Source organism: Anguilla rostrata, chromosome 14, assembly GCF_018555375.3.
Source record: "Anguilla rostrata isolate EN2019 chromosome 14, ASM1855537v3, whole genome shotgun sequence".
In the NCBI taxonomy this organism is placed as follows: domain Eukaryota; kingdom Metazoa; phylum Chordata; class Actinopteri; order Anguilliformes; family Anguillidae; genus Anguilla; species Anguilla rostrata.
The window spans coordinates 7,115,062-7,142,689 of record NC_057946.1 but is presented as its reverse complement, the minus strand read 5'-3'; the positions used below and the strand labels follow the sequence as shown (position 1 = coordinate 7,142,689).

Sequence of the window (27,628 nt, the reverse complement as noted above, 5' to 3'; positions counted from 1 at the left end):
TGACTGGGTATTAGGTTCTCGCTTTTCATTGATGATGCACCAGATGCTAAATTTTCACTCTGAAATTTCACTCATTGCATCATTTCAGCTCTAGTTTGATATGACATGACATTGATTTCCAGAATTATGCTATTCAGTGTTTGAGCAGTGAAGTTGCAAGAGCCGTATTCTAATCATATAGTTTGTGTGTTTTTTTATTTTATGAAAAATACGACCCATTTTTATGAAAAATATCTAAGGCCATAGCTGTTGACCTGATTGGTCTAGAGACATGAATATAATGTCCACAGATCATGCTTTTCACAAAGAATCAATTTCATTCTTTTTCAGTTTTCTTTGAAAAACACAAATAAACTACCTTAAAAAAGACCATTTATTTATGTATAACGTAAGGACAAAGCCCAGTGGGTGGAATGTCCTGGTGTTCATGTTGGCTCCTTTTCTCCTCCAGGCGGCGCTGCAGAGCTTTCCAGAGTCGTTGATGTGGGCGATGAGGTGCTTGCCATTAATGGGAGATCTCTTCAGGGGCTAATGCACTACGATGCATGGAACATTATCAAGGCAGTGTCCGAGGGCCCAGTCCAGCTTGTCATAAGGAAACCCAGAACATCTGTATGACAGCAGGGTCCCTCCGGTGCCTTTGTGTTTGCAGTAGAACTGAATTTTACTTTTGCCAAAACAAATAGGTCTGGACAGTGTGTTTTAAATAAGAGGACTAGCATTTTTATACAATTAAAAAAATGTTTCTGACGTTTAATTTTCTGTAATCCATCCTGTGTATTGTGCTCCTGGACTCGGTATAAAGAGCTTGCACTGTTGCATACAATGCAAGCATGTGCTAGGCTCTGCTAAGGGGGTTTCTGTGATTACTTGTCATATGAATTAGCACATATGATTTACCAGGCCAAATTGAAAATAATAATTGTTTCTCTATGTACCATTCCTTTTATGTGCACAATCTTTTTACTCCAATTTTAACTAAATGGATCTTGCAGCATGATGATGTATTTACATAAGTGAGGTATATGATTGAACAGAAGTCTGTCCTTTTGAGAAATACTGTGGAGAGTGGTTGGCAAGAGTCAGCTGTCTGTTCCATCTTTAACTTTTGCCATTTTTGTGGTGGTTTAGTGAAAAATTGATCTTGGCTTGTTATTCTGTGAATATAAACCTTGAACATGGATGCTAATTATCACCTGTATGTGGAAGAGGACCCTTGGGAAATGGATCCAATGTAAAAAAGGTTCAAAGTTTTGCGATATTTTCAGAAGAGCTTATTACTTAAGGCGTTTTACTTTATTGCTTATTCCCAATAAGATGCAGTATTTTTATTTGTAACCCCATGGGATAGCACTAGGCAGAGCGCATTTCTTCCTGATATTAGTGTCAGTGCCATGTAAAAGAAGTTTAGCAGAGTTGACATGGGTCACGCCAAGCCTTTATGACATTCTAGGGAAGTGCTTGGGGTTCTCAGCCGGAAACCAGAGCACTGTAGTTTTAGCCCACACAAATTCACCCTCTTGTCCTTACAATATTACATCAACTAGGACAACATATGTTGTGTGTGCATGACTGAGGTTGAGCACGTATGGGAGCCCTGCTTTGTAACATGGGCCAATCATTTCTGTGGTGACCCTGGCCTGTAATTGTTACTTTACTTGAACTGTTCATGGGGGGAAGAAAACAGCCAACATACTGGGTTTCTCATCCTCTTAAAGGTACTATTAAAATAAATATGCTTTTAAGAAAATGTGAATTTAAATGAACACCTGTTTTTACCCACATCTTTGAACTGTACGTCTTTTTTCTGTGACTTGTGGTTGAATCCCTCCTGTATTGGTATCATAGTGTGAAACCAATCACCTACCAAAGTTGCTTGGTGGTGCCATATGAAAATCTGAAGAGAGATTGCAGTCCCAGTGAAAAAGTGCACAATATTTGCCATTCTTTATTCAATTCCAGTGCTTTGTTTCACATTGTATTGTTTTGCAGTTGTAGAAATGTTCATATGTAAATATGACTGTGGTGTCTTAGGTTTTAAGCACCACTGCTACATGGTGATACAGATGCTACAGAAAAATTGCTATTTTACAAGAAAGCTACTAAGATTATATGCTGTCAGAAATATTTGATATTATTTAAACGTCTTAGTCTTATGCTTAATATTTCCACACATCATTTTTATTGCAATAATTTTCTTTTGCAAATATTTATTTTTTTAACATTTATGCACCAATGAGAACATTAAAACAAGCTATTAGCCACTTTTTCTTACCGAGCATCGTTTCATTCTTAAAACTGCTGTATTGACAATATTATGGATAGATGGTATTATGGGTGGAATGCCACATGGTGTCATTTCAATTAAATGAAATTCTTAACTAGGTGTCGTGTTGTCATACAGTAACAGACAGTGAGGACTAATCACTAACTTTGTCTGTTACGTTTGATCCATCCTTTGTCAGCATATGTTGGTATCACTGGTTTAGGTTGTAGATGCAATTGCAAATGGGGGGAGAGAGGTTAGGGAGGGGGTGATGGAGGATTCATGGTCTCTACATTTTAGGAATTCCCTTAGCTATATCTCTGGGGGAAGTGATTTAATTAAAAAGAAGTTCAGAAATCGTTTTCCAACTGACTTGGCTCAGATCAGCCTGTTGTCATGCATAGTTTTCATTGCATACATACTGCAGTATGTAATAGATTGCTGGAGCAGACTTCTGATACATACAATACTATGTGAAACATGTTGAGCATTTCGGGATATCTTATGTGGATGCAGACTTATAATAATTGGTTTCACTGTTTTTTTAGAGTATGTACTTTACCAATACATTGGAAAACATTTTAGGAAAAATAATTACTGGTTTGGACACCTCACAAGGGCAGCACTGTCGCCTCACAGCAAGAGGCTACCGGGTTTGAATCCATGCCTGGGCCTTTCTGTGTGGAGTTTGCATGTTCGCCCTGTGTCCGTGTGGGTTTCCTCCAGGTACTCTGTTTTCCTCCAAATGCATGCAGGTAGGGTAAATGGAGACTCACAGCGAAAAACAACACGTCAAATATTGTTCTATGGAGAAAAAGTAAGAGACTTGTAACTTGAAATCTTAAATTTCCAACATCACAAATTGGTTATTGGTCAGCAAACAACTGAGCAATTCAAATCCACAGAGGCACTGTTCAATCAGCTACTTGTTTTTGTCACTGCAGTTTACCATCAGATTTTGAGCCTTCATTGGTAACAGTTCACTTTCAGATTTGCCTGTGGTCTTCATGCAGTGTTTGATGTACTGTAGGAACAAATGTCCATCTGTATCCTGTACGCCTTTTTAAACTGTAACTAAAATATTCAAATACCATAGAGCAGACTATTATTGAAACACTGACACTGAATGAAGTAATGTCTGTAAATATTCAATATTTCCATACGAGTTCTAAATCCTTTCTGAAACGAAGTGTGGAGCTCTGTGGAGGTCTGGCTGTGCGAGACTACCTTTCTCCCAAACTGTCGGAATCTCATGAAGACATTTTGTGTGATTTACTCCAGATAAGTCTGATGTATTTGAAAAAGCAGCATATGCGCATGGCAAATACATACTTTCACATAACTTATTTTCAGTTTCGTTATCACCCCCCTTTCACAGAAGATGTTCGTTCCTCCTAAAATACCGCGGATGTGGATAAAGTTGTAACTTCCGGTAGAAAAGGGGCATTGAGTCTGTCGAGGTGCGGAGCGTTGATTCATTGTTGACTAACTGGAGGAGAGAGGTAATAGAAGCTGGACGGTCATTCAGAAACATTTGGGACTTTAGGAATGCAACTCAACAAGCCACTGACAGCGCAGGAGCCAATGTGCCTGAAATTAAGTATCTGAATTGACTTTACAGCTAGTTCGCTAGCTAGCTAGCTAGCTATATGTTGACAGGGGAATCTCTTTCGCCGTTTAGCACAACAAGCCATTCCATGGGGATGAGTTCAAGACAAGAGAGAATACAAAAAGACGTCGACATCGTTGTCCAGGGGTGTAAGGCTGAGAAAGATTGCCTGTTTTCTGGTGAGTTTCCAAATGTTATCAACTAGCCGATATATTTTTAGATTAATAATAATATTCAGGAATGCACTTATACCAGTTAGCTTGCCTGCTATCTAGCTAGATACATACAGATACATATGTAGTTATACTGACTTCTCCTAATTTGGCTAGCTAGTCATCGTTATTTTCCACAATGCTACCATTACCTTGTCAGCTGGATTTCGTTTTCACGCAAAATTTCTGAGCTTTAGTCAATTAGCTAGCAGTTCTTTATTTGTTAGCCTGCTCGCTCACGGTTATGAGTTTTGATTCATTTAGTAGATATCTATAATCTAGCATTAACTTACCAAATTCATCATTATATGCAGATGAATTATCTAAAAGTTACGGGTAAGCCATAATCAGGTACTTTTTAGCTATCTGGTGCTAGCCAAAATATTATGCTAGTCGAGTCAAGGCATGGTTTTGCTTAGCTAGTCTAACTTAGCGTTAGAGTATCAGAAAGAATTTAAACAATTCTTAAACTGTGGTGATAATAGTAAAAAGAGACCATTGCATGTTAAATAGCTAGTTGGCTGACGCATTTTCATTAAAAAATAACTCATGCTAAATTACCTCCTAACGTCTACTCTTTCCACGGACACTGTCAGTGGAAATCCCGGAGGTTTCCATGGAAACTGCACTTGTTGAAACCAAGCGGCCAAAACCAGACTTCGTTTTTGAAGCTCATTTCCTGGTGTTGTAGTTCCTGGTTGCTCACTAGCGCCACTACGGATGGCTCCAGTATAGGTGTTTTCATATCCGGTTTCCATGTAAGTCTACGGTACAAATGCAATAAAAATACAAAGCCACTATTTTTTTCTCACAAGAACAAATAGTCATAATAGGTGTATTTTATTCGTCTTATGACTGTCCATGGGTCTATTTTATGATTTATTGCGTCATTTGGGCACAGGGCCAATATTTGTTCTGGACCAATGAGGTACAGCTTGCGTCACTTCCGGATTACTGCGGAGGACTGAGCTACAGCAGGGGCTACAATCTGTGGTCACTGGGTCTCTGGGTGGGAGGTGGCTTCTCATGACCTTGACATTGCCACTCCGATTGATCGTCAACCTCTTGTCTGTGTGAAGCAGAGACTGTGAAGTTGGCAAATGCAAATTTTTTTTACAGTCTCTGGTTGAAACGGACTTTTCCTGCAGTCAAGGTGTTTTCCCCCTTGTGGAAATCAGTCAACATTACCTAGACGTACATCATGGTTAAGCCTACTTTATATTTGGTGTTGCTGATGATGGATACCTGACTGTCTGTTTCTTTTTTCAGATTTCCGGTACACAGACGCCACATTCACATTTACATATTCAAAGGGATCTAAAAGGTAATTTTGTGGCAAACTTGGGTAGCTAGCTATCTTATGTTTGCTATACATTTAATGATTTTATGTTATTCATGTTATAGGCTAATTCCTTTTCTTGCAAGAGTGCGTGGAAACAGTGTTTTTGGGGCCTTTTTCCGAAGTGTTGTTTTTGAGGCTATTTGCAAGACAGATTACTTTATCTGCTTGATAACCCGTTTCAAATCCAGTGTGTTGGAGTGCAGAGCCAAAACTGTGTCACTGTCCAAATGCTTTTGAATTTAACTGTGTGTGTTTAGATTAGGCACTATAAAGATTGTCCACACACAGAGTAAATGAAGACTGTGCCAATGCTTGGATAGAAGCTTCGTCCAGCTACTATACAATCCTCAGCCACCAGTGTATAACCAATGTGAATTGTTTGATTACATATCTAAAATTGTGGAGTTCAAAAATGTATTTATCCCCAACATTAGAGCGACGTACAACAAAGTGTATAACCATAACCAGGAACAAGTGTGTCAAAAACCCTAGAGCAAAGTACCGTTCCAAGTGCAGGGAACAACCGCAATAGTTTAACTTCGACCCTGTAGGTTAATCTGATTAACACTAACACAAACAAGAACAGCAACAACGCATTCTATGCAAAAATACACGCAGTAGTTAAGACACGAGTGCATTAATTAAGTCAACTAAGAAACAGCTACCTAGTTACAACCCTAAGCTTACAGTCAATTTAGAGATTACAGGGAGGTAGGGAGGGATGGGGAGAGGTGCAGCCTGAACCATCGTGGGGCCAGGCGTCCTGAGGTAGCGGAACGGAGGGGTCTGGCTGGCATGTAGGGTTTGAAGATCTTGTGGAGGTATGCTGGGGCAGATCCCTTGACTGCCTGGTATGCTAGGACGTTGTTTTAAATTTGATGCGAGCCATAACAGGCAACCAGTGGAGGGTAGTGAGCAGGGGAGTGACGTGGGAGTGTCTGGGGAGGTTGAAGACCAGGCGAGCTGCAGCTTTCTGAATGAGTTGCAGGGGTCTGATGGCAGATGCCGGTAGTCCAGCCAGAAGAGAGTTGCAGTAGTCCAGGTGGGATAGTACCATTGCTTGGACCAGGAGCTGGGTTGAGTAGGTGGTGAGAAAGGGGCGGATTCTCTGGATGTTGTACAGGAAAAATCTGCACGCCCGGCTTACTGCTGCAATGTTCTTGGAGAGGGACAACCTGTTGTCCATCACCACTCCGAGATTCTTGGCACTAAGGTGTCCCCTAGGGAAATGGAAAAATTAAGGAGGGAAGAGGTTAGAGCTGGAATGAAGATTAGCTCCGTCTTTCCCGGGTTGAGCTTCAGGTGGTGATTGTCCATCCAGCTCTGGATGTCCCTCAGGCAAGTGGAGATGCGGGCAGGGACCTGTGTGTCCGATGCGGAGAAGGAGAGAAAGACTTGTGTGTCGTCAGCCGAGGACTGAGCCCTGGGGAATTCTCGTGGCGAGGGGACGGGGCGAAGATATTTTACCAGCCCAGGCAACCTGGAAGGAACGATCAGAGAGGTAGGACTCAATCCAGTCAAGGACTGTGCCGCAGATCCCTGTTGCTGCCAGGGAGGACAGGTGGATGGAGTGCTTCACAGTGTCGAAAGCAGCGGAGAGGTCTAGCAGAATCAGGACAGAAGAGAGGGAGGCTGCTTGTGCGGCATGAAGTGACTCACTGACCGAGAGGAGTGCAGTCTCTGTCAAGTGGCCAGGCCTGAAGCCGGACTGGTGGGGGTCAAGCAGGTTATTCTGAGCGAAGAAAGCAGAGAGTTGGTTAGATGCAGCTCGTTCAAGCGTTTTGGATAAAAAAGGAAGGAGAGATACCGGGCAGTAGTTCTGGATGACTGAGGGGTCTAGTGTGGGCTTCTTCAGCAGCGGGGTGATGTGGGCCCTCTTGAAGGATGAGGGGAAACATCCAGAAGACAGGGAGGAGTTCACGAGGGAGGTGACAAATGGGAGGATGTCTGATGCGATTGCCTGGAGGAGAGATGAGGGGATAGGGTCGAGATCGCAGGTGGTAGGGCGGTGGGAGAGCAGGAGCTGGGAAACTTCACGGTGTCCCGTGGTCAGGAAGCCAGAGGCCAGAAATGTCCTGTGTATAGTTACATTGTTACACCTGTATAGCCGGAAAAAGCCAACATTTAGAAATGTATAAAAGTTTGTGTATACTGCAGTGTAAGCTATTTGGTTGTCTGCTATTTTAGCCTCGTCAAAAGGTTGACTTGCCCCAAACCTAATTAATTTGTTATCATGTAGGAGGTGCATTCTCTGTCTAACTAGCAAACACAGTGTGCTCAGGAAACTGACAGGACCGGATGTAGGCTCAATTGAACAAATGATGTGTAGCATTAATGTGATTATTACATAGGCTACATATTTTGTACACTCAAGAATACATATTTACCTACTGTATTTGAAATATGCAAGACCAAAAAATAAATGCACACAATGCATTTTCTCTGCAGTTCCAAAAAATGTTCAGGCTCAAATATAACCTCAGTAATTAGCTACTGTAGTTTTATCGCGGTAACCAATCCACAGGGTAAAATACGGATAACAAAAACACAAATCCTGCCAAAGTTGAAAATGAGCAGAGGTCCTGTAAATATTTAATTGCCTTTCTGTGAGAGGGAAGCCCTGCTGTCTTTGTGCCCAGTTGAGAGGTTATGGACTGATGCATGAGGTTAGGGGTTAGTTTTGTGAGTGTGAGCGGGCATTTGAATAAATCCGTAAGAGCACCTCTCTCCGTTCGGCACCTTCCGTCCGGAATAATCTGGAATTTAGGCTATTTGCTTTCTATCCCATTGTTTGTGAATGAGGCCAAGATTTCTTGAAATGAAATCCATTCTGCACATGATTTAATGGGGCTGTGCTCTGGGAATTTATTTAATTAATCGCTTAATTTAATCTTTGTGTTTATTTCTGGCTGATGTTTCATTAAATAAAAACTGGAATATTTCAACGAGTTATTTATCTTCAACTCAACACAGCTTTAACTCCAGTCATCCCCATCAGAATAATCAAATTTCCAGAATTATAATTCAGTCATTATCTTGGCCGCCTACGTCAAAGGTGTGAGGACAATGTAAAAAAAAAAAAAAAAGTTGTGTACGTCGCTCTGGATAAGCAATGTAATGTCATGTTCTAACATTTGTTTACATTTTTGTAATGTCTTTAAATTTGTACAGGTTTACAACTTAATCATAGTTGCTACTATGGTAAATAAATGATGTCAAACTGTGTGTTGTTGGTATGATTTTCCTATGGCAATTCATGGGGCAGAGCAATTATTTTTTGCTGCATTATCATTGCACAGGAATTAATTTTGCAGTTCCTGTTCTGCTTTTGAATTGAAAAATTGAAAGAAATTGAATGTCTTTGACAGTGGCAATTACACAATGTATTAAGACCAAAGTGAAATACTAAATAATATTTTCTTCCCATAGGGTTTCATATTCTGTTCATGTTTCTGAAGATTACCCAGGTAGGCAGTAACTTCCACTAACTTCATTTTTATATCTAACAGTAGTTTGATATGTCCAACAGTGTTAATGTGCTTATTTACATTACATGAGAACCACTGGGACAGTAATTCTACTGATTAGTATTGCTGTCTCTCCTATTTGAATGCAGTGTTCCTTTATGAGGTAGGCTATCTCTCTCAGAACTGGAATGTCAAAATAAATGAATACATTTGCGGATGCTTGCTGGTTTATCTGACCCTCAGAGAAGCCCTAGGTTGATGCAGTATAGAGGCCTGAGCAGAGTTTATAAGACGGCTGTGTAATCTTTTGCTAGATGTTGGCAGCAAACAGCATTTGTAATAAATCTAGATTCCTTCAGTGGTCCCGCTGTCCTCAGTTTAGATTTTGTTAACTGAGCAGTATCTGTCCTGAGCAGATAAATGAACAGCACTATACTATTATCCTCATGTCTGGAGGGGCGGACGACGTAGCTCAGGAGGTAAGAGCAGTTGTCTGGCAGTCGGAGGGTTGCCAGTTCGATCCCCGCACTGGGCGTGTCAAACCCCTAACTGCTCTGGTGAATGAGAGGCATTAATTGTAAAGTGCTTTGGATAAAAGTGCTATATAAATGCAGTCCATTTACCCTTCATATCTGTTTCTGGCTTTCATGCCAAATTCTGGCCTTTATTATTTAGGCCTAATTAGCCGTCGTTCGCGCCACCTGACATTTTAGCTGCTTTACTTGATGAGTGCCTAAGACTGTTCTTGTGTCCCTCTATGAAATGTTTTACTGTGACCTAGGCTACAAGTGAAGTTTGGATTACTGAATACATTTATGATGTCCTTGAAGCCATGTCTTTCAAGGATGATGTTACAAAGGATAAATGAGAGAATTAAAATGACTGCCGGCAAGCAGGATGTATTCCAATCTTTCGTATTCCATCATGGTAAACGTCTCTTACCAGCTTGCCCTGACATTGAAATTAATCGTCCATCAGTAAAACGTTGTTCTGCCAGCTCAAAGTAAATAGACAACATGGCTTCCTGGCAGCTGGAAATAATATGATTCAGCAAATTGAAGTGTAGGCTATGTATGAAGTGCTGAATTTAAGCTTACTATTAGTAAGGTAGTATGGGAAATGAAGGTTTTTTGTTCAACCAATGAAATGGGGGAAAATAAGCAACTTTTTTTTTGTTCCAGATAATACCTATGTGTCAAATTCTGAATACAATGATGACGTTTTTGTTACAAGGGATCCTATTCCTGTAATTTTCCACAAAATAGCAACCGGTAAGTTGGTACATTATCTTCAGTTTTTGATTTTTCTTGCATGAACTGTTTAATTTACTTTGGGTAATGAGAAATAAAGAGAAAAAGCAGTGATTGTGAAAGTTTGACATTTAGGTAGTGGCTTTGAGTGCATTCAGAAGATGTTCTCTTCCCTTATTTCAGATATAATTGTGGACATGATAAATTGCATGCCTGTGTGGGCACACTTAATGTGATTCTTACCTCACTGTGTGTTTTGTTCTATGAATTATGAACAGAAGTTAGTATAAGCAACGATGCCACAAGCTGCCTGCCTTTCAAATCAAAACTTCAGAATGACCAAAACCAGGTAACGTGTCTTGGAACTAGGGATGTGACGGTTTGAAAATTTCACTGTATGATAATCGTACTACTGAATGTCACGATTTTCGGTATATCACGGTATCAGGTTTTCAGCAAAAAAAAAAATCACACGAAGTTTACAACTCGATCTGTTTATTTATGGCTCTGCAGATTTTTTAAACCATTTTAATTGAAAAATAAAACAAAAAATGCAACTGAATAATTCACTCCCTGTAATTTGTATATTTAAAATAATAAAAATCCTTTTTCCTGAATCCAAAGTGAGCCCACACGGATGAACGAGTTAGCTTTTTTTCGGGGATATAATGATTGGCTGGAGAGACGCAACCCGTGTTTTTAAATAACTTTGCCTCTAAATACAGATCTAGGATCAGATTAGTGAAAAGGCAAACCGGATCCTGAATCAGGGATTTGGTGATTTCCCTCCCCTTTTTTTGAAATGGCAAAATTATCATACATTTGGGGATTGAAAAAAAAAATTCCCCACACGAAAATAGCTTTTGTCACGTGATTTTCTATCACGGTATTATGTTACGTTTATGATAGATAATATTTCATATTTTAATTTTACGGTATACCGTCTTACCGGTATACCGTCACATCCCTACTTGGAACTGTTTATGATTTCTGAGAAATTTGATCTTGCCTTGAGAATACTACATTTTAAGGATTGTATTGTAGGGACAACCATACTGAGTAAATGCTTCCATGTATTGTTTTCTAAAGGAATAATCTTATCACAGCATAATTACAGTGTCATTGTTTTGTAGTATTTAAAACTTTAGCAGCTACTGTACGTTTCACTAGTGTGAAACGTACAGTATTCCTGATGTAAATCTTGCCAAATCAACAAGTTCATGTGAACAAAACAAAATCATAACTAAAAAAATCATAACTTATCAATTCAATACTTCAGGAAACTGTAACTGCTGCTTGCTATGATGTTCAGAATGGAACTGTCAGTCAGCAGCTAGCTATACATAATTTCGCAGTATAAAATTTAGCAAGCTTTTATATTTATAAGAATGTAGTGTTACTTGAAACAGGGGACATTTGTCCACTGTAATTTCTGCTCATCGAATTGAATTGATTTAAATAGAAATATGATCATGTTTGTATGTAGGAAGTTAATTTTATTTTGGAAATTCAACTAAGCATATTGCATCTGTCAATTAGGCCGTAGAGAAAGTAATGGGATGCAGTCTAAATGGGTGTGGCTAATCTTTTTTTCCCCCCGCATCATTCAGGTTCATTGTACCTTCGAGGAGGATCCCGAAGCAGACAATGATTATGAGGAGTTCTATTACAGTGATCAGGTGAGCTAGTGGACTGGGTTTTATCAACAGCTGTATTTCTGTGTGGCATTGAAAAAGGAATGGCGGGTGTCTGAGATTTGTGACACATCCTGCTGTCATCATTTGTATGGTGTTTATAGCCCCTGTTATGTTTCATTATAAAATAATAAGTACATGCTGATGGAAATGGGGGATGTTTTTTGACAGCCTTTTATTGGGAAATGCATTCAATTTATTAAATTAATGTTTTGTGATTTTCTCTGGTTAGTTTCCCTGTGTTTATAATTAGAAATCGTACAATCTGCATGGAAACTGTTGTTATGCCTCCGCGACGGCACAGCCGTGGCCAGAGGCATTATGTTTTCGGGTTGTCTGTCTGTCCGTCCGTCCGTCCCAATTTTCTTCACACTCCCACCTCCCACTCTCCCCCAATTTACTGTTTGCATCTCTTAAGTTACCACTCCGTCTCCCACCCCAGCATGTGGAGCACTGCAACTTGAGTGCATGTACTGTTTTCCGCAGTACAGGCAGTATAGGCACACACTGCTATCCTGAGCTAGTGGAGCTTGAGGCCACTATCTGTTTTTCAGCATGTGCTCCACAGCAGAGTATGTGGTGTGAAAATGGCTCTATTGGACAGAAACGTTGAGGTTAACTTTTATGAGTGAGCCCTGGTGTAGGTTAATGACATAGCCCTGGCTCTAGCCTGGTATTTTTGGGGCATAAGGCCAAGCCTGTGCTCATGACGACTGCTCATCTCTGGTTCCCTCGGGGTCCGAGCCCGAGACAAGGTGTCTGTGGCCCTGGTTCTGGATCTCCATGGAGCTGGATGCCAGTAGATCCATCTTCATCCTGGCTCTCAGTTTTTTTTTGATGCTCTTTTTTGATTATGTGCTTAAACAAAAACCAATGATGACTTTATAGCTCACAATGAAATAATGGTGAAAAAATTAAAGTGGTTAAAAATTCAGTTTCCAGATGAGTACAATACCTGGCCTTTGACCCCAGGTGCCTCTTACAGGTTAACTATGATGGAGAAATTCAAAAACACCCACAGCTGGAGGCCGACCTGGCTGCACTGAGGGAATTACATGGACCCCACGTAGTATCTCTCAGGTAAAGCACCGAACTGCTCATTTCCTCTCTGACTGTCCATATAGTGATTTGGGCAGGCACGTACTGGCGCTATGTTCTGAATTTCTTTGTGAGGAACTTTTTTCTTAGTACCGTTCACTTAGTACATTAAAATTGTTTGGTTTCAGTTTTGTTCTTTTTCACCGTAAGTTAAGACACTGCAAGGTGAGTTAATTATGAGCAGGAACTCAAATAGCAGAACCCTTTCAAAGGTGACATCCCGACCAAGGTGTTGTGATCGATAACAGCCCAGCCTATTGAAGACCCATCATTTTCCACACTGAACAACTGTTGAAGTGTGACTTTTTTTCAGTGTATTTCTCTCCTCTTGGGAAATTCTTTCAATTCCTTTCTTTCCAGTTTTTGCTCTGTCTTGTTCTGTATGTCTTCATGAAGTACAATTTTACTGCTGTAGAATTAAGTAAAAGTAAGGCCGGCAGATGTCCTTCCATTCTTTTCATGTACTCTCAGGAGGGGGGGGACGTAGATCAGGAGAATGTACAACAGCCTTTATTTCGACTACATGTTATTAACGACAGGCTGAGCTGAAAAGCTTCTGCTGGGGCGTGCCGCTGAATAGCACTCTGCCTCTCTGTGGCTCCCAGCCAGGAGAGACGATGTAGAGGCCGATGAGCTCCCCTCAACCGGGCAGTCGCCGGCACGGTCCTCAGCGGTGCGTCACCGAGACGGATGGCCATCCTTTTGGCCCCGCCACGGCCTGACTTAATAACCTCTGCGATGGATGATGTACGGGTAAGGGCACAGAGGGCTGTCGTGACCACGGAAGCCCTCTTGTCCCTGTCCGGGGAGTCATCTCCGCCAGCGTGATTACCGCTGCGCTGGTCGTCAAGCTAAAGTGGAAATGAAAGATCCTTTGCCTTCTCATGTGTTGTCATCACTTGGGGAGGATTTTTTTTTCCCGTTTACAATCGACTGAACAAATCAAGAGCAAAGACAGTCCGTCGAGCCTCTGGCAAGTTCGGCGTGGTGAAGCTCTACTGCTTGCATGCACGCTCAGTGTCCCTAGCCACTGTCACTGGACTCACTATGGTGGCCTTGCTTTTTAGGCTTGATGCCGTCATAACAAATTGACGGGTCCCAATGGGCCTAATCAGCATTTTTCCTTCATATGGTCCTGCGCTTTTGATCTTTTGAATGTTGTGAACGATGGGTCCTTCTGAACCATGAGAGCTCATTTGTTATTCATCTTGTTCACAACGGCCACAGTGTTGAGCAATAATAGGAATTGTGCTGAGGCTAGCTCTGCCAAAGGGCATTGCTCGGTTCATTTATAATATTAAATCTGCCTTTTAAATTTCACACAGTGAATTCCCTATGAATGCACTCTCTTTAGTCAAATTTGGACAAAGTATTCCCTTCAGAACAGGGTTGAATGTTCAAGTGAGGAAACTTTAAATAGGGAAGTACTTTTGACTGAATAATAAAACAGATACATTGAAGTTGACAGTCTACCCAATGGCATTTTCTCTCCCACCAATTTCATTTCTTCGTAGTTTGGTAAACCATTGGGAAACTAACGGATGACCTCAGTGCTTCTGAAAAAGCAGCCAGTGCCAGTTTCAGTGTCTCTGGAATGCACAGATCATGCTCTGTACACAGATTAACCCGTGATGTCGGAAAGGAAACGAGATTAGCAGGTGAAAAGTGTAAGATGCAAAGTTAATTTATTGAGCACAATGAAGCGCATGTTTGACTACACTTGTGCAAGATAAGGGGGAAAGAGGAAACGGTACTTGCACCTGTTGAAGAGTTTGATGTAAAAGAGCAGGGAGATGAGCCTGCAAGGTTGGTGTCCCGGCGATGGAAATACAATGTGAAAACGCTTCCAAGCAACGTCACTGGCAGACTGGCGCATAGCTGATATTTAAGAGGATTAGTAATTGCGCTGAGCTTTAACAGTGGGCTCTATCATACCAAGTAACTTGCATCATGCTTTTCTCACACAGTATGTCTGTTTTTGTGGTCTCCCAGTGTGAAAATTAGATTTCCAGTGATGGATGCATTCATCTTTGTGTGCTTTTTTTATTATTCCGTGCAAGTTTCCAAATGTTTGTGTTATTAGCTGCTATGGCTGCTTTGAGACTTCTGTGCCATTCACATAAGTGTTTATGTGCGCGTTGTTTCAACACTGTTTTTTTATTGTTGCGCTAGAGGCAATAGCTGCCAGTTTGCCTCATTCATCTTCTCATGTAATGAAAACATTTTGCGCATTTTGTTTTGCGGTCGGAATGCCTTTGTATGGATTCTAGACAGCAGCCACATGTAATAAGACCAAAAAAGAGATGGAATCACATTGATTGTATGGTTCTTATTGCTCAGTTGCTGTTTTCTTATTCATTTCGTATTTTTCTTCCTTTTTTGTGGATGTTGAAAAATCTGAATTTCCGCTTCTGTGGTGAAGCTGGGAGAACCATTGCTTCAAACCTGAAAACCATGGCAGGGGTGATTGACTTTCTTAGAGGCCATTTTTAGAACGTTACCTATATATATATATAGTTCAAAGTTTTTACCCACACAAAATACACATAATTTAAGACCTAATATTAGACTGTATTTCTAGGTACCTAATGTGCAGACAGAGGCCGGCAAGAGGAGTCTGTTTTATTATGGCCCCTGGTCTTGGAATGAGCTGCAGGTTAAGCTCAAGCTTGGCACACTCGTTTCCTTGGCTGCCTATAAAAAAAGGTCTCAGAAATCTTAACTGTTAATTGCACCTGTTTTAATACTTAATCCCTCATGTCATGCCGGTTACATGTATGTGTCTCTGTCACTCTGTTTGTGTGTGTATCTTTGCATGACCCCTAATAGTCGTGTCTGCTTTGTACTGTATTGTATTTTATTTTAATGTGCTGTTTCTCCTTGTAATATCTTTTAACTGAGCTGCCTTCTTGGCCAGGTCTCCCTTGTAAAAGAGATTGTGTCTCAATGGGACTCTCCTGGTAAAGGACTGTGATCATTTAGATTCTCAGGTCCCCTGAGGTGCCAGTCTTAGGTGGAAATATTCCTGCTTGTGTGTTCTTCTGCCCTGTTAATGTGAGCATTAGCGCAACATTTACATTTAAAAACTTTGTTTACAGGGAATATGGTGCGATTGGTGATGTTGACATAGATTTACACATCGATGTCAGTTTCCTCGATGTAAGTATGCATCAAATCGCATATATGTATGTATACAGTGTACGAACAAAGCATATACCATATGTAACAAGTCTAGCGCTATGTTACTCTTTGTTACTTTAACTGTTGCTTTGACTGACCCACATATTGTGTTTGAATCTCTTTTATCGTGACTGTAATGGTGGCGTGGTGGAACTGTGGTAATCTGTGTTTCCATTGATGAATGGAAAACGTCTTCTCTTGCTGTATAGGAGGACATTGCCGATGCCTGGGGCGTGAACCGGTGGGAGCCGGTGATCGTACGGCTGCATTGCTCGCTCACGCAGTACCTGAATGGGCCAGGTCAGAGCCTGCCTCCTGTAGCCTGCTCGTCCGCCAAAGCGCTGCACAGCACGTTTTAATGGGCTTCACGCCGCAAACTTACTTCACATCTCCGTTTAAGCTACTGTGGACGAGACTGCAGCACGTTAACTGCGAGCATTGGGAGTGTGACCAACTCGACTAACAGCATCTAACGGAGTATAATTTTACCTTTAGAAGTGTAGGGATGGGGTATAAATATCCTGAATGGGATCTTAAATTCTTCCGCTGGTTAGATAGCTAGGATTAAGGTACTGTATTATTGCCATAAATATCCTCCGTTTACTTACTGGTAACGGTTTTACCATTTATATATGACATTTGCATTTTACACCGAAGGGACACAGTTTGAAAGTATATATATGATGTGACACAGTGCCAATCATTTGTATTTTTTAACAAGGCACTTTGTTTATATTGCCGCAACAAAGGAAAATGTATTTATATCATATTTATTTCTGTACAATTCAACCTGCAGCTACCTCATTACTCTTTCTCTTCTGCTATTTCTGCATATGTCTTAGCCAATGCAGTTGATTTGCGTGTCATTTATTAATATGGTGGTACGAAAATGTTTATTTTTCAGAACCAACAATTGATGTGTTCCAAGCATCGAGAAAGGTCATGTTTGGACTTGGACGTCAGCTGAAGAAGTAAGTTTGTTAATGACACCCTCGTAGAATTAACCATCAGTCAGTAGGCAGCTTTTAATCATGAGTCTGATACCACACTGCAAAAATATCAGCAGGTGTTTATGAACAGACAGACCTTGCAAGTACGAATCATGAATGGAGTTTCGCATTATAGCTCTTTTTCTAAAAAAAACATCATTTTTTAATAGGCGAGTCTGCTTGTTTATGGATTTGTTTCCTCCTCTCAGGATAATGCAGACGTTTGTCACTCGGAAGTGGAAGCATCACTGTGAGGAGAAACTGAACTGCCCAGTCCTCAACCAGCCGCCGGATAAGAGGGCGAAATCACCGCTGACCCTCTTTTCAAGCCTTCGCAGGTGAAGTGGTTGAATATGATCAATGTTTTGTTATGTAAACGCAGTCTTCTAGGAAGTACAGGTTTATTTGTTACTGGTGTTTATGATGAATCACTGCTGTTCATCATCACTGAAAGTGTTGCTTTCCTGACACTCTAATTTGTATGGGTGCATTTTAAATAAATTTTCTAATTTTTGGAAATTTTAACAGGTACAATCTTAGGGACTGAACCGCAGGTGTGTGTGTGTGAGCGAGGGTACATGCTAACTGTGACAAAACATTTTCATAAAAAATTCTGAAGTGCTTCTTACGTCTATATCCCATAACACTAGATGAGTATTCATTTGTTTTTGTGGGGGTAACGATATTGTGATTTTGAACTGGTCACATCGGTTTGTGATTCAGTTGTGGCCCAGTATTATTATTATTATTATTATTATTATTTTGAGCAGTAGAAATTTTATTAGTTCTTCCACTTCTTTTTTTTTAAATTATTATTTTATGTGTGTATATTTTATCTGTGTTTCACTGCATGTTACTGGCACATTCATCCTTGCCTTCATCTTTGTCCGCCTATCACCTCCCTTGGCTGTGAGTTCCATTACACTTCATGACAGTTTCATAATGCTTCTCCATTACAGCCAACGTTCAGATATTCCAATGCTCCTCCAAACAGGCCCTTCAGAGTGAACAAATAATCATTTGCGAAATTGTTTGTGTAGCTACAGCTTCTGTACGGCTCTGCTGTAGACACTGTGGGAGTTGCTCTTTTGCTGCTAATGATCTTGACGGCGGTGAAGGTCAGGCTTTCGGCTTTGTAAATAAAATCAATATTCCAGAGACCGAAGGCTAGCGAGGCTCTCTGGTGATGTCTCCGGTTTGTTCTCGTGCTGTGATGCAGCCTGTGGTCTAGAATCAAATCCTGCTGTGGCTGGGAGTCCAGCAGAGCACCATACAGTGCCCTGCTGGAGGGCAGCAGGGCACTGTATTTCCCCCTGTAGGGAAATAATGGAAATGCATGGATAAAATAAAAGATAAAATGGAAAGACCGAAGGTCTGCGAATGTGCATTGATGTTGTTTCCTAAACACTCTGATTGCAGATCGCTCAGCTACCCTCCTCTTGGCTGTGGAACGAGCAAAAAGAAGCTGAGGCAGGAGCAGGACGGGGGGTCCAAGTCCCATGATCTGCTGTGCCGGGCCGAGGACGGCTGTCCCAGCAGACCCTGTAAAGCCCCGGACCGCTCGGTGTCCAGCGAGCCCCAGGCGGAGCCAGCCCCGGCCCTCAGCCCCCGCAGGCGGCTGTTTGGGCCCCGCCCCGCCGCAGGGAGAGCGGACGACTGGCCGTACTCCGGGGGGCCCGACGGCGGTCTGAGGGGCCCGTGGAGAGAGGGGCTGGACGGCCTCGGGCCCCAAGGCCTTCTCGGCTCGTCCTTCTCCAGCGGCACCCGGCCGGCCCAGCCGGACCCGTGCAGGGAGCCCGTCTCAGGGCCCGAGAGCCGGCGGCTCTCCCTCACCTCCGGGCTCACGGGCGTGCTCGCTCCAGCGCCGCCCGGACCACCCGCCTCGTCCACCCCGCCCGCCCCGCCCACCTCTTTCACCCCGCCCGGACCGCCGCCTGCCCCGCCCCGCCCGCCTGCCGCCTCTCACCCCGCACCGCCCGCCCCTGCCCGCCCCGCCCGCCCTGCCAGCCCCGCCCGCCTCGCCTGCCCCGCCCACGGTGAGAGCAGCGGCTACAGACCTGAGGCCACGCCCACACAGCCTCACCGCCTTCAGACCACAGAAATATTCCACATAAGTACGCGGGATAGTTTTGTAGGTATAATTGCTTATTTGGGGGATAGGCAAAAAATAGGAAATAAAATCAGCTGGCAATGAAGGGGGTAAAATGATGAAATTAAAATACTAAACTTGATTGTATTTTTGTAGTAAGACTTTCACATAACGCTGACGATGAGAAGTAAAAAAACAAAGCCCTCAGTATGAAAGGAATGTATTGTCACATTTCATGAGTGTGTCTGAGCACTGTTATTGCCATCTCAGATGCTCTGATGGAACACTGGGGGATTAATACAGATCATATTTTGTATAAAGGCCTGGTGACCTCCTGATAAACCACAGCTAGAAGCTGTGCTTGTAGAGCTTGTAGTGCCAGCTGGGAAACCACCGCCCCCACTGCACTGTGGGAGATGCTGTCCATTATGAGCAGTTTACAGTTCTGCACATGGCATGCAGTCATCCATTTGTTTTAGATGGCACATAAATGGAAATGCTGTAATATGGAGTAAACAGTAATGCCGTGTTCCTCTTTATGTGGACAGACAAGCAATGCCGCAAAGTCATTACCAGTGAGAGACAGAAGCTTCCTTGTCCAGGTAACTCCTTTTTTTAATACAAATAGTGTTTGGTCTGCTCTATTACTGTTTACGTGCATTGACCTGTCTTTCATTTAAAATGTGTTGGTTGTTTGCAGACCATGGAATATGCAGTGCAGAGGATTCCGTTCCTTAATGAGTACTGTGTGGTGTGTGATGAACCTCACGTCTTTCAGAATGGACCAATGCTTATAGTAAGTCCTTCATCTGGCAGCTCAGCCACGAGTGCATGTTATTATTAACATAACATAGAGGAAAAGGTCAGCATTGGTGTACAACAAGCACATTTGCTCAAGATCAGCTTTGGTGCAACATAACAAACGGAAAATGTCAAAACTGAAACACGTTTCGAGGTCATATGAAAAGCAGTGTATATGGTTATGCATCACACACAGGATATGATGTTTTTTTTTGTTAAAACAGTTTATTTTAGCATTACTTTCTCTTGAAATACAGTTAAGCTTAAACTTTTTTGTAACTGTGTTGTTGTAATACAATGCTACACATAGCCTGTAATGAAACAAAATATCCATGTTAAATGCTGTGTTGTGTTGCATTCTACACAATGGCTTGCAGGTGTACACATTATATTGGACATACTGGTTCCTAAACCTTGTTCCAGTGTCTGCACTTAAAATCAAATCAAATTAATTATATATTTTTTTTATTACACTGCAATGAACAAATGAACTAATTCTGAAAATCAGACAGCTTTAGTTCATACTGTAGAAATACTGATATTTAGTGGTGCATGCGGCTGTAGTGAGGCCACATATAAAACTCTGATCAGATTTGGGTTCTCTTTAAAATGTGAGTAGTAGAAGTAATATAGTAAACTGTTCCGGTTGTATACAGTACAGGTTTCAGTACATGTTCTTCATTCATTTATGTAGTAACTGGTTCTTGTGCAGTGACTGTAATTTTTCTTGCAGCCCTCCATCTGTGAGCGGGAGCTGTGTGTGTTTGCCTTCCAAATGCTAGGGGTCATGAAAGATGCAACAGTTTACATTGCCACAGGAGCTGAGGTAACACTGTCCAAAGTGCATCCGAGTGCAGTTGCCAGTTCGGCTGGTGTTTGAGCAACAAACCAGGACCTAGAGAATATCGTGTAATCAATATCAAGCAGACCAATTTTATACCACTCTACAAATTTCTGTAGAGCATTCCCCTGAGAGTTGGATGGGAAGATTGTAATGGAAATTATAAAAGGGCTCAGTGAACACTTGTGCTTAACTTTACTTGCAAATAATCACGTGTTGCATTTTCTCAATGTTATATATACACTGTGTATATTATAACTGTGTGTATTATTTGTGTGTATTTTTATTTTATTTTTTTGCACAGAGGACGGCGACTAACGACTGTTGGTTAATTCTCCGTTTCCCAGGTTGTGGACTTACTGGTCTCCTTGTGCCGATCTGCACTGCGGTCCCCAAGGAAGGATGTCATTTTTGAGCCATTTCCTTCAGTGGTTGACCCCAGGGATTCTCAGAAGCTGGCCTTTAATCCCAAGGTACATTCACCTTTCCCACATTATTGATGTTGTATTTTAATTTGGCGTGCAGGAAAGGACTGCAACAACTTTCCTTTCTTACCGATTGCAGACCACATTCCATTCGGCACAACAGTAGCCTTAATACCTGCTTTTCTTTGATAAGTAAATATTACGACCTCGTTGAGAACGTGAATACATATATTTTTTACACTACATCATGAACCTCCATGTGAATTAAAAAAAAAAAAATTATTTCATTTTTTTAAACAGTGAATAGTTTTGAATGACTGCTAAAGTATTCATTTTTCTATTTTTATTTTAAATTTGTCCTTCAGATAACTTTCAATGTCCTGAAAGTTTTTTGTTGTTACATTGCCTCATTCATTTTAGATAAAGAACTACAATCGAGTTATGAATGCCCTTGACAACCTTACATCAATCAGAGAAATGACAAAGGTAGGAATAAGCTGTCTTGTTGTATTGGGGTATTAAATGAACAACAGTAATGGAAATCCATGTCAGTATTTCAGGAACAGGTGCTCCCTTGTAAAAGGTGGCTAATTCGTTTGTAAAAGGTGGATATGTGGCTAAGTGTAAAAGGTGAATAAGTGTGAGCCCAAAGCTCAGATGCATAACTGTTTCAAAACATGGAAACATCCCAGGCATGTTCTCATGCAAGCTCTCACTTTGCAGAATGTAATAGCTGAGTGACGTCTATATGTCCTATCAAAAACAGGCTAGCCACACCACTGCATGCCTAAAAATACAATAGGATTAAAGATTAATTTAAGCATTTATTTAAAATAACTGGAATAAGAGTTTGCAGTTTGTGCAAGTAGTGCATCTCTTTGTGCTGTCTCTTTACAGGGATCTTACTTGGAAATTAAGAAACAGATGGACAAGCAAGACCCTCTAGCTCATCCTCTACTGCAATGGTAATAGACCTCTTTGATGTTAGAGTGTTGTCCCTTCTCAATTTTGTATTTGATGATGAATTCAGAGTGGATGATGGAATGCTCTGAAGAGCTTTAATAGGTTCCGGTGAACTGAGAGGATCTTAAAAAGACGCTCTTAAAAAACATTTTAATTTTTTCTTACCATACACAATTCGCAAATACAGTTTTCAGAGTGTTCATGTGTCATCGAATAAGTATAAAAATGTGTTCGCACGATGTATCATTTAACAGAACACTCAAGCATGTCAGGCCATGAGTCAATGTCATCTTTCCAAAAATTCAACCATCCATGCCAGTCAAGGCACTTGAATACAGCCGCATACCATTATGGCTTGTTTTTCATTCATACTCTTTGTTGAGTCCTGTAAAACGTCGAGTGAACGTTTAGCTCAACTGAATACAGTCAGCAAACAACAGAACATCCTTACAAAGTAACATTTTCTTTTTGTGATTTGGACTGCAGTATACAAGTAGAGGGTGAAATGGCTGCAAATAATGTACCAAAACAGATTTTTGAAGATTTTAGGGAAAAAGAAAGCTTCCAAGATGAATACCTAAGTGTGGTTTTGAAACAGTGGATGATATGTTTAAGGAATACAGCACGAGAGGTCATGCTGTATGGTGAATACAGTCACTGCTACAGGGGTGCTATTGGCAGAGTGCTGGCCACCTGTAGCTGTGACTGTGTTCACCATACACCATGGCCCTGAGCGCCATATTGCTTTCATAAAACAGTTACAACATATAGAAACAATTAACTGTTTTCGTAAGTACAATTACTACTTGTAAGCAATGGCTTGTGTACGGAGTGATGCTGTTTACAAACGGGCTGTTTGAATAACTGTCACTATATCGGATTTACAATCACTGTAGAATGTGGTCTCAGCATCCAGGATCGAAAAAACCAATTTTTTAATTGCGGTTGATGTGACTGACAGCTATTTTCTGGATCTCTTCGTGACTGTGTGGAGGCTGGCCTCACTTGCTGCACTCCATGTGTTAATGAGTGGACCAAGAGAGGACTAATTCATTATTTTGTTTTCTAGGTTGATATCCAGCAACAGATCTCACATAGTTAAACTCCCAGTAACCAGAGTGAGTCATCTTTTTTTTAAGTTCTACAATTCAGCCTTTTTAACTAGATACTGTATGCATCCCTCAAGGCTGAGCCTTTTGCATTTGCATTGGATGTTACTTGAGAAGCACGGATGTTTCCTTACATCTTGTTTTTGTCGTCATAGCAACTGGAGTTCATGCAGACCCCTCACCAGTTCCTCCTCCTCAGCAGTCCACCCGCCAAAGAGTCCAACTTCAGAGCCGCCAAAGCCATTTATGGCAGCACCTTCGCTTTTCAGTGGGTCTCGTCACTTTTCAGTGTTCAGTATGCGCTAAAAATGAAGCAGCAACTCGTTTCTCGTGTCCATCTTCATGTCTGTGCTTTTATGTGTGTAAGTCCCTGCAGGCAATAGTTCAGATTCAGTACATCATTATTAACTCTATTAGACCTGGTCTGTACGATGGAATAAGATCAAATGTTATATCATAATTATCCTCTTTTTTATTTTTTTTTTAGTGGGTCTCATATAGAGAATTGGCACTCCATTCTGAGGAATGGTTTGGTTGTTCCATCGAGTTCGAAGCTCCAGGTAAGGTTTGCACCGCTGAACAGTCAGCCAGCACGGATTTGAGACGAACAAGGAAACTGGCGTGCGTGGCCTTGGTTCGTGGTTCCCTGTGCTGTCGTAACTACTCGGTCAGCCCTGCACGTGAATAAGCGTGAGATACAAGATCACATTTCACTAGTGCCTTTCCAATGTCATTAAGGGAGCTGGTTTCACCGCCGCCTCTTAAAAGTTACATCTTTGTTGTTAGCCCATAGACCTATGAGTGTAAATGAAGAGTCCAGCACGACTGGAAAAACAGTAATTTTTACTAATCCTTTTAAGTCTGAATATCATTTGTGTGATTTCTTTTTTGGTCTTGTTGGCATCTTGTTATAAGTAATAGCCATAAAAGGCGTATATTCAAGACAAAAGTGTCGGTTTATGCTTTATACACAGATCAAAAATCAAAACAAAGGATGGTGCACAACTCAAGACCAAACAATCTTCATTTAAATGTTTGTCATTTTGTCTCAGCTTCATTCACAGATTTGAGACAGAACAAGTGAACCGGCGTCGACTTGCCTTGAAAGCAAGTTCACAGTGGGTTTCCCTGTGCTGTCTTAACATAACATAACAGGCAGTACCAACTGCACAGTGAATGAAGAGCTTGTGTGGAGATTAAATGTTCACATTTCAATATCAATGAGTGCATCCTTCCATGTCATTTATATTGTGTTGAGCCTTTTTTGGGTGTTCACTGTGCTGTCCGGTCCTTTGTGCCACGAGAAATGGTTAGCAATCTGATGATCTGTGTTGTTTAGCTCCATGGCGCCACCTATGGGAGTGGTATCTACGTCAGCCCATTGTCCAGCATTTCCTTAGTTTACTCAGGTAAGAAACAAATACTTTGGGGAAACCTGAACCATCCATTTAATCTGAAGTATTCATTTGTGTGATTTGTTTTTTTTAAAGAGTCTAATGTTGCAGGCAATGCATGAATAATGTAATATTCATGTGTCAAAATAAGCGTCATTGACTACAAGCAGGCGTGGATTGGATTCAAGACGCATTTGAAAGTGTCGGTTTATCTGTATTCACAGGGATCTCTAAAAAACTGCAGAAAGTTGCGAAAAAGGATGAGACGGCATCAAACTGCAAGACCAACACAAATCTGCAGGTTTAAATGTTTGGATTGTCTTTGCATGCTTTGCTCCGTAGGCAGCTGTCAGTTAAGAGCCAGTATTGATCTAATGGGGAAACTGAACATTTATGTTCAGTGTTCCCGAGGGCTCTCCAAAGGGAGATGGACAGCTGTAGATTAAGTAGGCACAGGTAGATAACACACACATATGGCAAAGAAAAAAATGAGCCTATATGCTTTTTATTCTTCTCTTGCAGTCTCAGAAAAAAGGACAGCAGCCACAGTTTTTGCAAAGCTGTAACCTGAAATGCATTGCCTTATGTGAAGGTATGCGTGTCCCCTTTTCAGATTTGTGGAAGATTTGTTAACGTTGTCACTTTTGTAAAGAAAACATTTCCCCCCCCTCCCCCCAGTAATCACTTCTCCTGATCTGCACAAACATGCTGACATCTGGGTTGTTGCAAACACGGATAACATCTGTACAAGGTTTTTCTTTGTGTGAGTAATGATCAATTCTTATTGTTAAAGTTAATTCCTGGGAATCTGTAGAATTGCCAAATCAGTGTCTGTAAAATTTTACTACATGAATGTTAGAACATTTTTAAAATATGATATTATTGAAATTGTATTCATTGTTAATATGTTAATTTTGTTATTCATGATGACTATTAAGAAAACACACAAAAGCCAAGTGCAGGACACTACATTAACTTTGTGTTTACAGATAGTATTACTATTTTGAACCAGTAGATAATATGAGCCATAATTGCTTTGTTGCACACAATCAGTAGTTGTACTGCAAGTACTGTTAAGATGATACATATAAGTATACTATATTGTAGTGGTTTCTAAATGGAAAAGGTTTTCAGATGCAGTCCTAATTGTGCATTTGCCCTTGAATTACAGCTTCCTAATGAAGTAATGAATAACGTTGCTGTCATTTCAGTTATGAGGATGGCCAGGTTGGTGGCACAAGTGTCAACACACAAGACAGCAGTGTCCACAGCGAGATACTGCGTGTCATAGGCAACCAGACTGCCACTGGATAAAAATGACCAACACAATGCTGCTTATACCCGCTTCTACCTCAAAGCTGGATCCTGAGGTAAAGAAGTAAAAACATTCTGGTCGGTTAATCAAGGAAAGACACGACTTAATGTACTTGTGTATGTTGCGAATCTCCAACAAGAGCTACACTGTTTATAGCCCTGTTGTGACAAAGGTATTTCCACGAACATCGCTTATGTATAATGTAAAAATACCCGTTGCTTCGGAAGTCACAGTATATATATATTTGCGGTCCATAAGTATTTGGACAGTGACACAATATACATATATATTTTTTGGCTTTGTACTCCAGTTCATTGGATTTTAAATGAAACAATGAATATGAGGCCCCGTTCTGGCCCTGAAAAACTCGTTGGTTGCTTTGGCAGTGTGTCTGGGGGCACTGTCTTGAGGTATTTGATTGGATCTGCACTGATGTTTCTGTACACTTCAGAATTCATCTTACTGCTGCCGTCAGCAGTCAAATCATTAGTAAAGACAAGTGAGCCAGTTCCACTGGCAAACATACACGCCCCAGCCATAACGCTACCTCCACCATGTTTTGAAGATGAGGGGAGTGCTTTGGGATCATAAGCAGTTCCTTTATTTATCCAAACTTATTTTTCCACTTATTTATTTATCACTTCGGTACAGGTTAATACTCATCTGTCAATAAGAGTTTGTTCCAGAATTCTGCAGTTTTTTAATGTATTTTGATTTTAGCAAACCTGACTGTTCTGTTCCTGAGGCTTACGAGTGGTTTGCATTTTGCAGTGAACCCTCTGAGGTTATGCTGTTGTAGTCTCGTCTTTATGTTGTCTTTGAAACACCTATGCCTACATCCTGCGAGTGTACTTGATCTGTTCGAAAGCTGAAAAAGGGTTTTATAATTCAAAGTATTCTTTGGTCATCCACTACAGTGGTCTTCCGTGATGTACCGGGTTGTTTGCTGCCATACAGTTGATTTTGACACACAGAGTTTTGGCTGTGTCTCTGATTGATTTATTTTGATTTTTCCACCCCATGATGCCCTGCTTAACTGGCATTGACACTTCTTTGGTCCTTATGTTGAGAGACAACAGCAACAGACTCCAATACAAATTCCACACCTAAACTTTTTGGTTGCAGCTACACACAGCTGGCCAAGAAACAGCTGAGCAGCCAATTGTCAAATTAGTTTTGGTCCCCCAAAATGGGGGGGCTATATATAAAAATGGCACTTTCAGATCATATTCATTGTATCATTTAAAATCCAATGGAGCACAGAACAACAAACCAACACCAAAACAACAACAATTTTGTCAATGTTCAAATACTTATGGACTGCACTGTTTGTATTGACGTATATTGGTTGCAGTCCACTGCTGGTTGCTTTAGGGCCTCTGCTGGAATTTGTCATCTGGTACCTGTGTAATGAAATGCCGAACAAAAGAACTTGTTTACTAAGAGTACACTTTTAATTTCTGGTGTTGGTATACTGAACACGTTGATATCAGGGCCTGTGGCATAAACGCTCTATGCGGTTGTTTAGGGCCACAGCCGCTAGGGAGGGGGGGGAGGGGGGGGCACACGATCCAATGTTTATCT

At 41.2% G+C, this 27,628-nt stretch overlaps 2 protein-coding genes across 5 annotated transcripts in view; both read left to right on the top strand.

The window, feature by feature from the left end:
• LOC135240176 (PDZ domain-containing protein 2-like) overlaps window positions 1-2,270 on the top strand; it is a 55,317-nt gene extending 53,047 nt beyond the window's left edge. For all 4 annotated transcript variants that reach the window (XM_064309538.1, XM_064309537.1, XM_064309536.1 and 1 more), the window contains exon 25: window positions 452-2,270. In XM_064309538.1, coding sequence (XP_064165608.1) covers window positions 452-618 — 167 coding nt within the window. In that variant the 3' untranslated portion in view covers window positions 619-2,270. The remainder of the gene's footprint in view (window positions 1-451) is intronic.
• A 1,373-nt stretch (window positions 2,271-3,643) lies between these two features.
• Window positions 3,644-27,523, top strand: LOC135239879 (protein mono-ADP-ribosyltransferase PARP8-like). Its single transcript, XM_064308866.1, has 27 exons — window positions 3,644-4,054; window positions 5,357-5,411; window positions 8,859-8,896; window positions 10,078-10,167; window positions 10,425-10,495; window positions 11,757-11,825; window positions 12,826-12,920; window positions 16,037-16,097; window positions 16,328-16,418; window positions 17,023-17,089; window positions 17,317-17,445; window positions 18,527-19,036; window positions 19,083-19,143; window positions 19,745-19,798; window positions 19,897-19,992; window positions 20,731-20,823; window positions 21,186-21,311; window positions 21,684-21,749; window positions 22,161-22,228; window positions 23,296-23,344; window positions 23,491-23,603; window positions 23,823-23,895; window positions 24,675-24,744; window positions 24,954-25,030; window positions 25,252-25,321; window positions 25,408-25,492; window positions 25,941-27,523. Exons 1-27 carry the CDS (start codon window positions 3,916-3,918, stop codon window positions 26,041-26,043), a joined length of 2,619 nt encoding a protein of 872 aa, XP_064164936.1. The 5' UTR covers window positions 3,644-3,915; the 3' UTR covers window positions 26,044-27,523.
• Window positions 27,524-27,628: the final 105 nt, after the last annotated feature.